The sequence below is a fragment of the Haematobia irritans genome, chromosome 1, assembly GCF_050003625.1.
Source record: "Haematobia irritans isolate KBUSLIRL chromosome 1, ASM5000362v1, whole genome shotgun sequence".
In the NCBI taxonomy this organism is placed as follows: domain Eukaryota; kingdom Metazoa; phylum Arthropoda; class Insecta; order Diptera; family Muscidae; genus Haematobia; species Haematobia irritans.
Window position 1 is genome coordinate 118,797,910 of NC_134397.1, and position 15,936 is coordinate 118,813,845.

General features: G+C 30.5%; 1 protein-coding gene across 1 annotated transcript in view; it reads right to left on the minus strand.

The window, feature by feature from the left end:
* Positions 1 to 5,182: 5,182 nt before the first annotated feature.
* The window catches only part of Ace (Acetylcholine esterase), a 414,922-nt gene continuing 404,168 nt past the window's right edge, over positions 5,183 to 15,936 (minus strand). Inside the window, 1 exon segment of the mRNA XM_075291477.1 lies at positions 5,183 to 5,538. Within this exon segment, the coding sequence (XP_075147592.1) occupies positions 5,411 to 5,538 (128 nt within the window). The 3' untranslated portion in view covers positions 5,183 to 5,410.

A 15,936-nucleotide genomic window follows, 5' to 3' on the forward strand; every position in this document is an offset into this window, starting at 1 on the left:
TTTATCATAGACTTTTGTTTGGTTGATGTTTTGTTGGTTTGTTTGTTTTTTGAGTATAACTAAACTCTAAAGTAATTGGTTTTGTTTAATATTAGTTTGTTGTCTTTTAATAATTGTAATGAAAGTAATACATCTATCCATTAAATATGGTTGATATGCATTCATATTTATATATATAATTTTCTTATGTTTTTTTTTATATTACTCAATATATGTTTGTTTGTATATATTGTTGTTGGTTTTTTCTTTCTTTTTTGTTGTAATAATAACTTTACTCATTTGTTAATTTTTTCATTGTTTTTGTGTTTTAGAAACTAAGAACATTGTTTTTGTTTTTTTTCATTTCTAATACCATTTAAATAGCTGTTTATAAATTGATTTTAATAATAATTTTCTTTATTATTATTTTTATATATTTATTATTGTTTTGTATTGTATTTCCTTTTTATTTAGTAATAATACATTTAACTAATATATAAAGTGCTATAGGTTGTCATTTATTTGTTTTTTTTTTTTGTTTCTTTGTATTATAATTTTATTTATAAGTATTATTGTTGTGTTGTTTTGTTTTAGTTTTATAAGATTCTTAGGGGTTCTTTAAGGTTTAAATACAATTACAGACATACCTTATTGTTTTTGTTGTTTCTTGTTTTCTTTTTTTGTTTGGGTTTCCTTATTATTTTCTCGTTTTTTTAAAGCCAATTTGTTCAAATATAAATATTTGTCTTGTAAATATTGATATGTTTATATATATATATATATATATTTATGTATTTCAAACTAAAATGGGAGGCAATGATGCAGACAATTTGGCATGAATAAAATATAGTTTAATTTTAACATAAAGCAAAACAAAATATTTAAAATGATTTTTAATTAATAATATTAAACCTTGATTCTTTTAAGAAAATATCTTTTACTGAATTGAATATTATTTTTCTTTCAAATTTATCAATTTTTAATTTAGAATTATTTGAGAATAATTACTCAGCGAGAACTTTTAATACCCAATAATCTTGGAGGTAAAATTGTCAAATCTGTTAAACAAATACTTTTAAATGGAAATTTTGCAAAGAGCCTTTCCTACAATGGACGTACTTCCTTGAAGTATTGCCAAAAGCTAAATTGTAAGCAGTAACCGAAATTGTCCAGTAAGGGTAAGTCATTAAATATACTTAAGCATACGATAGGACAGTTTTTCAGCTCAGTAGGAATACAGACTATATTTCAATGCGATATGGTATTTAGTTTCGAATACACTAGGAGTTTGTTCTGTTTGATAAAAATCGGAGTGGAATCATTGTTCACGTTTAGAAAAATTTTGAATTCTAAACAAATTTGGGGTTTGACTTTTTGGAAACCGACCTAGTAAGAAAAGTCGAATTTTCTTACTAACCGACTATTATTAACGAGAGAATAAAACAATTTAAAGTTAAAACGAACCACAGGAAACTAGTAACCAATGTTTTGTAAACTATAAATTTTCGAGACATTATTAAATGCAAGCCACTACTTATAATTTTAATAATGTGGTATGGTCATATACCAATGAAGTATAAGTTGTGAATGATGTGAAATAGAAAGTGCGTTTACCATGATATACGCCACAAATATACGCCTGATGAAATTCCAACTGTCCCTATTTACTACCTACCCAAAGCCGCAACCATTGCAATGATTTTGTGTTTTATACAACGAATGAAACCTATAAAGACTTATGGTAATTTTCTTATAGCTCCGTTAGTCTTCAACTGCCAGTTAACTTTAACTGAAAAATTTTCACCAGTTAAGTTCCTAACTGCCATATGGAATTTATAGGCAAGATGACATAGTACGGTTTAAAAGTTCGTTAGCTAACTTAACACTAACGGAGCTTCATGAAAATGGGGGGTTAATGATTTTAAGATGGAATAGTATATCTGAGATTTGGCAAATCCAATACTTTAAAATTTACAAATACGTGTTAGATGAAAATCCTACACACAGAGAAGTTATTGGTTGAAAATCGATTGCTGTAATGAAAATTCTGCATTTACAATGAAATCACAGTTGTGTTAATATATTTACTTTATTTACAACCCTTATTTTGTTCCTTCTACCATTTGGCGCTTATTATTATAGATTTTTGTTTATAATACAAGTCAAATAGTTGTCTGAACAAACTGTCTCTCTTTTGAAAAAATTTTGATCGAATTCGATAAGCACAACCAACCTTATAAACCCCTCATAACTGTAATTTAGTATTCAGAACTTTCAATTGATACTCACAGCCGAATTGCTTTGGAAGTGTTTTTAAATGTCAATAATGTTATTACCAATTATTCAATGTTGAAGGAAAACGTGTTTTTTTTAAATTTAAGATAACAACCACTGAAAACGGAAAAAATTTCAGCCGTTTCCAAGTTTATTTGACTCCTCGGTGGACTGGCTGTCAAATGGTTTTACGAACAACTCGCGCAGGCTTCAGGATATCCAAGGCACGAGTCAAATCGAGTTACATATATAGTTTTGGATGTGGAACAATTTTATTGCCTTAAAGGGCAAAATATTAAACCATTTAACGACTTTAATGCGTCTGCCAAAGGAAGTGATCATGGCGAGTAGATTCTTATTTATTTTTTAAAACTCCACACTAATTGTTTGACTTAATTTGTAGTGTTTTTAGACTGGCTATGTTGGTCCATTTTATGGTATACCGCTATGTGCTCAGGTCGGACCCCATTTACTAAGGTACTAAGAGTCCCTATCAATTCTGCAATCCATACTAGCGGCTATACTTTTAGAGGTGAACATTTTTTAAAATTGTTATCAATGTATTGTATTCAGGTATAAAGTGATTTTATGTACGTTTCTATTATCTAAAAATATAAATAAAATACAATATTTTGAGGAAAACATTATTTTCAATTCGGTTAAGGTGTTAGTAAAGTTGGGCAATACAACCAAATGAAGAAGGGAACAACGACCAATTTCATTGTCTAATACAACCAACTCCATATATAGTATTAGTTGGATTTCCCATAATTCGATTGAGTCGACCGAATTTGTCGGGTATCACAACTGCCAGCAGATAGTTGTTGTAACTGCCAAAAGGAGGTTGGCAATAAATTCGATTATCACAACCAATCTGTACTCTCTGTGTACATTCCTTTCTACCAAATCCTTAAGCAAAGCAACACTGATAGAAAAGGCTTTGTCATAATCAATACAAAAATGGTTATAAACTATTGCAAGATTTTTTTTCACCAAGATTATGTCAGTAAGATCATTTCAGAGTAAAGATATTTAGAAAATCCCTAAAGAGCAACAAATGAAAATGGATACAATTCGATGTCCTTTCCCTAGTAAACCTTTTAATACCACACGACATTGACGTCTACTCCATGACTGTAAATATATATAGCTCCACAAGATATTATGTATGGAACAAATTTATGTAATTCAAATCCCAATCGACTTAGGAAAATGCAATGGACAAAATCCCATTTAGTTAGTTAGTTTTAAATTATATAAATTGTTATATATTAGATGCTATTGCAGAGTAAATTTTAAGAAGTGTTATCTTTGACCTTAAAATCCATTGTCCAAATATATATTTGATACATACAAAATTGAATTGCAGAGATAGTTTCAAAAAAGAATCAATATTAAAAAATAATTTCACATTAAAATATATATTAAAAACTATTAAAAATTAAGTTGAATAATGTTTTTTTTTTTAATAAAACAAAGAAAAGAAAATATATAGCTTAAATCTAGTTTCAAATATTGGCTATGGTAGCAATATATTGTTTGAATATAATGGAGTTTAAAATATTAATATTGTGTATATTATTAGGTTTAAAAATAATAAGAAAAATTAATAAAAAAATAAAAAATATATAAATATATGTATTGTTCTTCTGGTTTTAGTTATCAATCATTAATAATTATCATTAGTAAATTACGAATTCTTTAAAGTTCTATGAAAAAATGTCTCTTGCCGTATCGTTGCTTAATTTAATTTATAAATCTTTTATTTTTGTTCATTTTATTAATTTTTATTTTGTTTTTTTTTTTTCAGTTGTTCATTACAAAAACCAAAAAAGAGGGTAAAAATCAGCTATATGAGGGATTTGGTTTTTTTTTCTCTTTTGTATATTTATACTTATAGTTTACCAATTATAGTGGGAGGTACAAAAAAGATAAAATATGTATAGTCTACTTGGTTTTAGATTTATTCCCACTCACAAAGCGTGTACAAAAAGGTTGATTTTTATTTTGGGGATTTTATTTCATTTTTCTCCGATTATTCTCTACGTTTAATTTCTTTTATTTAATATCAATTAATTTAAATTGGTTTTATAAAATCTTTTTTGGGTTTGGTGAGTACAAAAAAATATTTAGTTTCTTTTGGTTTTGTTAGGGGATTTTTGGTTTTTTTTATTCTCATTATTATCAAAAAAATTGTCATATTTAATTTTATTGGGTTTGGGGTTTTATTTGTGCAATAAATTTTGCCATAGTTACAAAAAATCTTTTCTCAATTTTTTCTAAGTATTTCTTTTTTATCAAAAAAATTTATTTTTTTTTCTTAAGGACCAATGGTTTTGGTTTTGCAAAAAAAAAACTTTGAGTTGGCTTCTCTAAAACCCTTTTCATAGGCTCTGGGAAATGTACTCCCATGGCCATTTGTTTGCAAAGGGCGTTTTGGTGTAAAATACCTAGAGGTCTTGGCTTTCAGTGTTGTCCTATCTCTACATTTTGTAAGGGGCTAAAACAACAAGCTACTAGGTCCAATGTTTACAATTTTGTCCACTAAGGGGGTTTCAATTTGAGGGGCAAGTTTTTCTCTAATAAAAAGCTACAAAAACCATTTTCTTTTATTTGGTTTAGTCTTCATGATTTTTTGCTTTCTCAAAAGAACAAAAAACACACAAAATCATATCAGCTTACAAATTTTCTACAATTTAATTTGATTTTGCAACTAAATTCTGGCCTTGTCCTTAGTCAGTTTTGTATTTTGTTGTCCAATTTGTCGTTCTTGGTGGCCAATTAGTCTGGATCCTGGCTCGCTCATATTATTGCCATCATCACAAGTCCTAGCAACTTTGTTTGTTTATTTCTTTGTATGTATGTATGCATGCTTAATATGTGTGTGGGGTGTAGGGTGTATTATTTCGGGGTATTTATAAATGTTGCATTTTATTTCGCTTTCTGGCTACAAATTGTGCTTCTCGGTTTTTATTTAAAATTTTTCTCAGGGTGTCTGCATTTCATTTACTTCATTTCTAAATAATTTATTTATCTCTTGTCTCTTTAATAATAAATTATTCTTATTCTGTCTTATATGCTTTTTTTTGGTTGCTGCTGCTGTGTAACAATGTGTGCGTGTGTGATTGGGTTGTGTGTGCGCGGTTGTATTTGGATTTTATTGGAAAATGCTGATGACCATAACGAGGATTAATGCCACTGTGAGCAATGTGGTATGTTGCTGTTGTTGCGTTTTGTATATGGCCCCGGAAGCGGATTGCGAGCTGCCGTCTTCACATTCGGAACCTGCAAGAAAGAAATAATTTGATAGTATGTTATTTTCTTTGGGGGTAATGATGATGTTATGATTTGAAAATAACTTAAAATTATATTTAATAGAAATTTAATATCGGCGAAAACTACCATAAAGTAGGCCTAACATATAATATTTTAAGCAAGATAAATAAAAGATGCAACAAATCATAGAAAATATGTGTAACTTCAATATTCCCTTTTTATACCCACCACCATAGAATGGTGACGGGGGTATAATAAGTTTGTCATTCCGTTTGTAACGCATCGAAATATCGATTTCCGACTATATAAAGTATATATATTCTTGATCAGGGAGAAATTCTAAGACGATATAACGATGTCCGTCTGTCCGTCTGTCTGTCTGTCTGTCTGTCTGTCTGTCTGTCTGTTGTAATCACGCTACAGTCTTCAATAATGAAGCAATCGTGCTGAAATTTTGCACAAACTCGTCTTTTGTCTGCAGGCAGGTCAAGTTCGAAGATGGGCTATATCGGTCCAGGTTTTGATATAGTCCCCATATAAACCGACCTCCCGATTTAGGGTCTTGGGCTTATAGAAATCGTAGTTTTTATCCAATTTGCCTGAAATTTGAAATCTAGAGGTATTTTATGCCCGTAAAGAGGTGTGCCAAAAATGGTGAGTATCGGTCCATGTTTTGGTATAGCCCCCATATAGACCGATCTCCCGATTTTATTTCTTGGGCTTATAGAAACCGCAGTTTTTACTCTATTTACCTGAAATTGGAAATCAAGAGGTATTATAGGACCACAAATACGTGTGCCAAAAATTGTGAGTATCGGTCCATGTTTTGGTATGGTCCCCATATAAAACGACCTCCCGATTTGGGGTCTTGGGTTTATAGAAACCGTAGTTTTTATCAAATTTGTCTGAAATTGGAAACCATGAGGTATTTTAGGGCCATAAAGAGGTGTGCCGAAAATGGTGAGTATCGGTCCATGTTTTGGTATAGCCCCCATATAGACCGATTTCCCAATTTTACTTCTTGGGCTTCTAGAATCCGAAGTTTTTATTCAATTTACCTGAAATTGGAAATCTAGAGGTATTGTAGGACCACAAATACGTGTGCCAAAAACTGTGAGTATCGGTCCATATTTTGGTATAGCCCCTATATAGACCGATCTCCCGATTTTACTTCTTGGGCTTATAGAACCCGCAGTTTATATTCAATTTACCTGAAATTGTAAATCTAGATGTATTATAAGACCACAAATACGTGTGCCAAAAATTGTGAGTATCGGCCCATATTTTGGTATAGCCCCCATATAGACCGATCTCCCGATTTTACTTCTTGGGCTTATAGAAACCGCAGTTTTTATTCAATTTACCTAAAATTGGAAATCTAGAGGTATTGTAGGACCACAAATACGTGTGCCAAAAATTGTGAGTATCGGTCCATGTTTTGGTATGGTCCCCATATAAAACGACCTCCCGATTTGGGGTCTTGGGTTTATAGAAACCGTAGTTTTCATCCAATTTGTCTGAAATTGGAAATCTAGAGGTATTTTAGGACCATAAAGAGGTGTGCCGAAAATGGTGAGTATCGGTACATTTTTTGGTATATCCCCCATATAGACCGATTTCCCGATTTTACTTCTTGTGCTTCTAGAAACCGTAGTTTTTATCTGATTTGCCTGAAATTGTAAATATTCTGGTATTTTAGGCTCACAAAAACGTGCATCGGATTAAGTTTTTATCGGTCCATTTGGTAATGACTCCATATAGACCGACTTCACTTCTTGAGGGTGTAGAAGGCGCACTGATCATGAAAATTGCTTGAAACCCAATGTAAAATTTCCAGATTTTACTTCTACAGATTTAAGATTTCAAATCAAGACGTTATTTTATAATTTTCTTGCACACTTACAAGAGATGTTAATGATTCCTCTAAAACTCAAACAAAAATGGTTCTTATAAATCCAGAATCTGATATAGTCCTCATAGTTGAAATCTTTAAATTTATCTTCGGGAAGTGTCCTCAAGTCCTCAAGCCCTCCTGAAATTTCAAAGGAAACCCTAATATTTGGTTCACGGTGGTGGGTATTTAAGATTCGGCCCGGCCGAACTTAGTGCTGTATATACTTGTTATACACACAAAGAAATTTTCATTAAAATTGAGCCAACGAAAAATTTTCATTGATATAACGAAAAATTTTCATTAATACAATGAAATAAATCGTTAATAGTACGAAACGTTACGTTGATTAACAGAAAATACGTTATAATAACGAAACATTTCATTATATTAACGAATTTGTTTCATTGGCTCACTTTTAATGAAACATTTCGTTAATATAACGAAACTTTTTCTATCAGTGTATAGTAAATTGCATTGATGTACACGGTTTCAGAAGAGACCCTCACAAAATACCCTTTAATTAAGAGTTATTTTTTTTATCGAATCCAAAGAATATGATGTACATATATTTCTTAGAATATAATATACAATATATTAATATAATGGAGCACTGCAAGAAGAATTTTCTTTTCTAAGAAATTTTTAGAAAAACGATGTTTGTTAAAAGCAACTAAAAAAATACTAAAGAGAATTGTTGCACTGCTTACCACAAATGCAGTTTTATTGCTCTTACTTTAAAACAAATGGAAATTCCGTTTGTCTAAAAATTCGTTCCGAAGAAAATTATTTTACCTTGTGTGTGTTCAGTTCATTTTAATAATAATTGAATATCAATAGTAAATAAATGAATGTTTATGTTTTTTAACATAATTTAAAAATCGAAGTACATTTAAATATTTTGTTTATTTTTAAAATTGAATATAATCCAATTTAACAGTTTAGTCTTGATATTAATTAAAACAAAATCGATCTTAATTTTTGATCTTTCAATGATGTTCTGTGGAACAAGTGTTAAAAAATGCAACATTTCACCATATTAAGCGAATTAACCATAACGCTTGACCATTAAACTCGACAGGTACGCACAATATAAATACTTGTCTTGTGGTAAAAGTTACAGATGTATATGTATAAATTTTATAAATTTTAGAACCTTTCAAAATTGTCTTCTGAATTAATCTCTTCAAAACGTCTATGTAAATGAAATATTAAAGTACTCGTGAAATCCAAACGTTGAATCAGTCTGTAAGGGAACTATATTTAATTATAAATCGATATGGATCGCTTTTTTACATATACACGCAGAACAAGCTCTATGCAACATATTTGTCGCAAAAATTTTGTTTTCTTGCCAAACATTAACAAGCTTGCCGAAATTAGATACACCATTTTCGAGAAAATAACACAATAGCGACAAACATTCCCCGTCCACAAAAATATTCTGCTCTTGAAACAACGAATTTCAATCGATTCTGATAAAAAATTTCAATCGATTCTGATAAAAATTGCGCTCCAGAAGACACAGAAAATCATATAACTTGTGATTTGTTTGTACACAGGAAAAAATTTTGAGGGATCTAATCAGATATGATTAAATCTCAAAATTGGCCCCTTTAGATTTAAGCAGATACACCCACATATGATGAGATAGGATTATATATAAATGTATATAATTCCATATATGATAAGATCTAACATCAGATCCAATTATATACAGGGATAGATATACCCAGCAAAAAAAAAAATTGGAAGTTCTTCCAAAGGCACAACTTAAAAAGCACTTCCAGATGATGCAATCCAAATGGTGTTCTTTATTTTAACTACCCAGGAAGTTCTTTAAATTCAGTTTTTTATAACTTGGTTTTTTCATAATTTTAATGGGTAATTTTAATTTTTTTTTTTTGTTTCAAATAGGTTAAAAACAGCGTAAGAATTCATAAAATGATACAAATCATTTAAATTTTGTCGAAAAAATGCCAAATCCAATCTGAAAAAATTGTGAATTTTTGAAAATATTTGAGGTCAAACGTTTCGGATTAGCGTTAGAATCTATAAAAATAAATAATTATATAAATATAAATTATTTATTTGACAAAATATCACAGAATTTTTTAATTTACATCCAAAACATTGAATTCGGATCACACCTAAAGAAGTGATGCAAATTCAGTGCAACGGCTGTTGAAATGGAGGACTTCCATCCTATGACAAGTCCATGTTAAATTCATCGCTTCTGCGTCAATTTTGCACCACTTCCGGATCCAAAAAGAACATTTTCATTACTTTTTTGGCGACGCTTTTTTTGCTGGGTAATTACATCTAAGACATTAGATATAGGCCAAATTTGATATCTGATCAGATCCAATTCCATAGTAATTAGATATAATTAGATCTTACCATTTTTCGAATCTACCCATATCTAATTGTTAAAATATTAAATTAGATCTCTCAATTTCTACTCGGGAAGCTACATTTTTATCACAATGTCTATGTGAGCCTGTCTCAAATCGGACTGTCACTTTAACCTAACCTTAAGTTAAATTTTATTATTTTTATACCCTCCACCATAGGGTGCGGGTATATTAACTTTGTCATTCCGTTTGTAACACATCGAAATACTGCTCTAAGACCCCATAAAGTATATATATTATGGGTCGTGGTGAAATTCTGAGTCGATCTGAGCATGTCCGTCCGTCCGTCCGTCTGTTGAAATCACGCTAACTTCCGAACGAAACCAGCTATCGACTTGAAACTTGGCACAAGTAGTTGTTATTGATGTAGGTCGGAAGGTATTGCAAATGGGCCATTTCGGTCCACTTTTACGTATAGCCCCCATATAAACGGGCCCCCAAATTTGGCTTGCCATTGCTCTAAGAGAAGCAAATTTCATCCGATCCGGCTAAAATTTGGTACATGGTGTTAGTATATGGTCCCTAACAACCACGCAAAAATTGGTCAATATCGGTCCACTTTTACGTATAGCCCCCATATAAACGGACCCCCAAATTTGGCTTGCGATCTCTCTAAGAGAAGCAAATTTCATCCGATCCGGCTGAAATTTGGTACATGGTGTTAGTATATGGTTTCTAACAACCATGCAAAAATTGGTCCATATCGGTCCATAATTACATATAGCCCCCATATAAACCGATCCCCCGATTTGGCTTGCGGAGCCTTTGAGAGAAGCAAATTTCATCCGATCCGGCTGAAATTTGTTACATGGTGTTAGTATATGGTCTCTAACAACCATGCAAAAATTGGTCCATATCGGTCCATAATTACATATAGCCCCCATATAAACCGATCCCCCGATTTGGCTTGCGGAGCCTCTAAGAGAACCAAATTTCATCCGATCCGGCTGAAATTTGGTACATGGTGTTAATATATGTTCTATAATGACCATGCAAAAATTGGTCCACATCGGTCCATAATTATATATAACCCCCATATAAACCGATCCCCCGATTTGGCTTGCGGAGCCTCTAAGAAACGAAAATTTCATCCGATCCGGCTGAAATTTGGTACATGGTGTTGGTATATGTTCTTTAATGACCATGCAAAAATTTGTCCATATCGGTCCATAATTATATATAGCCCCCATATAAATCGATTCCCAGATTTGTCCTCCGGAGCCTCTTGGAGGAGCAAAATTCATCCGATCCAGTTGTATTTTGGAACAGAATGTCGTCTCTAACTAACACGCAAGAATTGGTCCATATCGGTCCATAATTATATATAGCCCCCATATAAACCGTTCCCCAGATTTGATCTCCGGAGCCTCTTGGAGGAGCAAAATTCATCCGATCCGGTTGAAATTTGCAACGTGTTGTTAGTATAAGGCCGCTAATATCCATGCCAAAATTGGTCCATATCGGTCTATAGTTATATATAGCCGATCCCCAATCACACAAAAATTGGTCAATATCGGTTCATATTCATGGTTGCCACTCGAGCCAAAAATAATCTGCCAAAATTTTATTTTTATAGAAAACATTGTCAAAATGTTATTTCTATAGAAAATTTTGTAAAAATTTTATTTCTATAGAAAATTTTGTAAAAATTTTATTTCTATAGAAAATTTTGTCAAAATTTTATTTCTATAGAAAATGTTTTCCAAATTTTATTTCTATAGAAATTTTTTTCCAAATTTTATTTCTATAGAAAATTTTTTCCAAATTTTACTTCTATAGAAAATGTTGTCAAAATTTTATTTTATCAAAATTGTATTTCTATAGAAACTTTAAACTTAATTATATACGTATTTAATCGGCCTTTTTGAGTTTAATATATATCCCGTATGGACTTGAACTTTAGAAGACGGTGTTAGGAAGTTTTAAGATACCTTGCCATCGGCAAGTGTTACCGCAGCCCAAGTAATTCGATTGTGGATGACAGTCTTCAGTAGAAGTTTCTACGCAATCCATGGTGGAGGGTACATAAGCTTCGGCCTGGCCGAACATACGGCCGTATATACTTGTTTTTTTTTTTTTAATTTTCCACAGCCCAATGACATATTCTTCTTGTTAAGTATGTCTCAAACATTTTATGAACTAAACTTGGGTATAAACTTCAATGACCATACACATGAGTTCAATATGAATTAACGCAAATTGAGGAATGAACTACTGCATGGTTAACATTACCATATGTGGCACCAAGGATTTTTTTCTTTACGTTTAGTACATTTGTACTAAATTCGTAAATCGTAGCTAAAACTATTCCAAGTTATGACATTTTCCTTGTTTTAACAAAGCATTGTGGAAATCTCATAATGCGGAGTACAATTTAGTTCAATTTTCGCACGAGGTAGTTCATTCTTACAATTTTTGGGGATCGTCCGTAAATTTTCTTTTGCTTTAGTTCACATTGAACTTATGTGTCATTGAACTTTATACTAATGTTTAGTTCATATTGTTTTTGTTGTTCTGTTTGAGAAAAATGAGGTATAAGAAAATTTTCGAAAAAATAATATAATTTAGTACAAAGAATATTTTTTGCAATAAAATTTTATACTAGTTTTACTACGGATTTTTTTTTGTGTACTTGCGCAAACTTTCAACCCAATATCTTGTTTCGTTTGGAAGATAAAGTGATTTCATCAGACGGATTGTCATGGCTAGATTCGTTTTAATAAGGATGTATAATAAGTGCCACACTTTTATAAAAGTTTACGAATGCAAACTGCACTCTCTGGGAGTTAAATTATAATAAGTATTTATTTGTTTGACGTATATTTGGAAGGATTATTTTATTGTTGAAATATAATAACATAATAGACGCAAATAAACAAGCCCTTAAATAAGAAATAAATTTCCTAAATTATTTTTATTTTGTATAAATGTCATAAAATTTTTGATAATTACCATGTTCTTTTAATCCGAACAATTATGTTATTTTTATTAGCCCTATGTTCACTGGCCGAAAATGCATAATTTTACATGGTTGCCACAAAAAAAACAATCATATTTGTTTTCTGTTCTTTTTATGGCCACTTAGTTTTAATAGATTTTTGTTTATTTTAATGGGCTGTTTTGGTCAATATATATAAATGCAAATAAAACAAGTTTATTTCATCTTTTTTCTCGACGTTTCGTCGGCTTTTTTCCGACCTTTTCCAGAGAATTTTTTATTTGAAATATCTGTAGAGGAAAATTCTATTTAGATTTCAGTAATTGTGGATTTTAGTTCTTACCTACAATAATTTTACATTTGTTCTCTCTTGGGATATGAACGTTACAACTATGTTTTTTTTTCTCTGCAGGTAACTATGGTTAGGTTAGGTTATGTGGCAGCCCGATGTATCAGGCTCACTTAGACTATTCAGTCCATTGTGATACCACAGTGGTGAGAACTTCTCTCTCAGGTAACTATGGTTTCAACATAATATAAAATTCGCTTTTCTCGTATACGGGGATTCGATCGTAGATACCGCCATATAGACTTACAATATTCGGTATTTATTAAGTATATTTCCAACTCGAAAACTTTCTCTGAAATTGATGATTCATGCTGTGTATCATAAAAATTGAGTCGATCTACATATAAATATCATAAAACAAAATTTAAAAATATGGCATATAATGTTTTTTTTTGTTTTTATAAATTTACGCTACATCCATTCACAATAGAAGTTTATTGTAAATAATAAAAAGTAACTTAGTAAAGTGAAATAATAAATTTTTTGCCATACATTAGCAACATCAACAACTAATAATTACTATTTGGGCATTATGTATATTAATAGTATATTTCATATTTTTATTATGTTTTAATTTAACAACTGATCTCAGGGTTACACATTTTTATACATAGCTTACATAAATATTCAATATACCTACTACCATATTATGGAAACAGCTTTCAGAAAATGTCCAAATGTTAACCGAAACCGACTTTGTGTGACCTTACTTTAAGACTAAATACTTAGTTAGAAATGTTGATCTTTGAACTTTTTAAATTTAAATGACGCAATATAAAAATGTCGGATGGAGAAGTGGACGGACATCCATAGCTGATTGTGAGCTATCACATATTACACAAAAAAGACATATATTGAGATAACCTTACTTTTCCAAATCACCAATCAATGCTGTTCTATGTACATGAAATTTATTATCCGCTCGTCTGTTAGATTTTTCGAACCTTATCAAAAAATATTTATATAGTTAAAAAATTCAAAAGACACATATTTCAGCAAATAAGCAAATTCTTCCTTTAAACCATTTCTTCCACTCAAAGAAAAATTACCATCGAAGGAGAGCGAGTGGTTTGTTAAAGAAACTTTCGTGTTTTTAAGAAAAAAATTGGTGTTCTGAAGTATTTTGTGGGAAATTCGTGTGGGAAACTTTTTTCTCTCATTTTTTAGTTAATTTAACTGAAGTAAACAAGAATGTCTAAAGGGAAGCAAACTTTCTCATATTAGAAAAAATTTATTTAAAACATAATAATTTCCATGAATCACAACAAAGTTAAATTGGCTTTAGAGTCTCCTTTTAAACTTAACTGTTCGAAATGTTTAACACAGTTTTCGGGGAAAACGAAGTATCCGAAAATTTATTAGAGTAGATTTTTGACCTCAATATGTTCTATTTACCCTAAACAACGTGTATTTTTAATAATAATTAAATAAAAAAATATTAATACCAAAGCGAAATGGTTGTTCTATAAAATGTCTATTTTATTAAAATTGCATACATTTCTTCAAAATGAGCATAAATCTTCAACGATTTAAAAGTAATAAAAATTCAATAAAAGTTCAATAATTTTTATATGTGGCATTTATAAACTAAACTTGAAATAAACAGAAAAAATTAACATATAAAACTAGAAAAAATTAGAAATAATATATAAACAAAAGCTGATACAAACAAAAAGATACAAATTCTGAGGCGATTTGGGTGCATATTGACATACATTTCGGCTTACTTACCTTATGAGATATTTAAAGATAATTTATACATTTATATATGCATTTTTTCGTATATTAAATTTTTGACATTTAACTTAGCATTGAAATTTATTTTTTTGTTTTATTTTAAACTTTGTGTTTAACAAGTTAATTTGACTCCGTAATGGAATTTTGTTTTGTTGATGCTCATTGAGTAAATTACAATTGAAATAAATATATAAATTAAACATATGTCAAAAATAATGCAAATAATATTTTCAAAAGACATCACACAAAAGCCAAATATATTTGTGAAAAAGAAAACTTTAGAAATAGATTTAGAAATATGGCCTGTTATCACCAATATAATTTATAAATATCATTGTATAGGAAAGTATTATTATTTGCAATTTGGATTGTAGAGACATTTGATTGGTCAGAGACTATATATTTCTCCATTTATTATTGCAAATTTAATAAATTGATAAAATTTTATATATATTTTTTTAACTTCCCCATTTATTTCTTTATTGCTAAAGGAGCTTCAGTTGTGAAACACAACTACTTTTCAATGAAGACATACATTTTTTACGATAAATTTAAACAAACAGTTATCTCTTTTCACCCAAACATATTTCGTTTGAAGACAACTAAAACTTGCTGGACTGTTGTAGCTGGGCTGCTTAGCACACAGAACGATTTAAATGCTCGAACAAAAAAATTTCAACCTGATCGGATGAAATTTGTTCTTTTAGAAGACTCAAGAAGTAAATTTTAGGGAATCGCTTTAATTAGGGCTGTATATAATTATGAACCGACATGGACCAATTTTTGCTTATACTTACATCATGTACCAAATTTTAGGGGCTCCGAAAATAAAACCTCGTGGTAGGTTTATATGGGGGCTATACCTAAATCCGATTTAGCCCGCCCTACTAACAAATACTTGTGCTAAGTTTCAAATCCAAAGCTTGTTTTTTCCTTCAGAGGTTAGCGTGATTCAAACAGACGGTATATTGGCGGAATATCGCTAAACTCAGAATATCACCAGAAGGGGGTCTGAGACCAATATTTTTATGTGTTACAAATGGAGTAACAAAGTTACTATACTCCCATTCTATGGGTG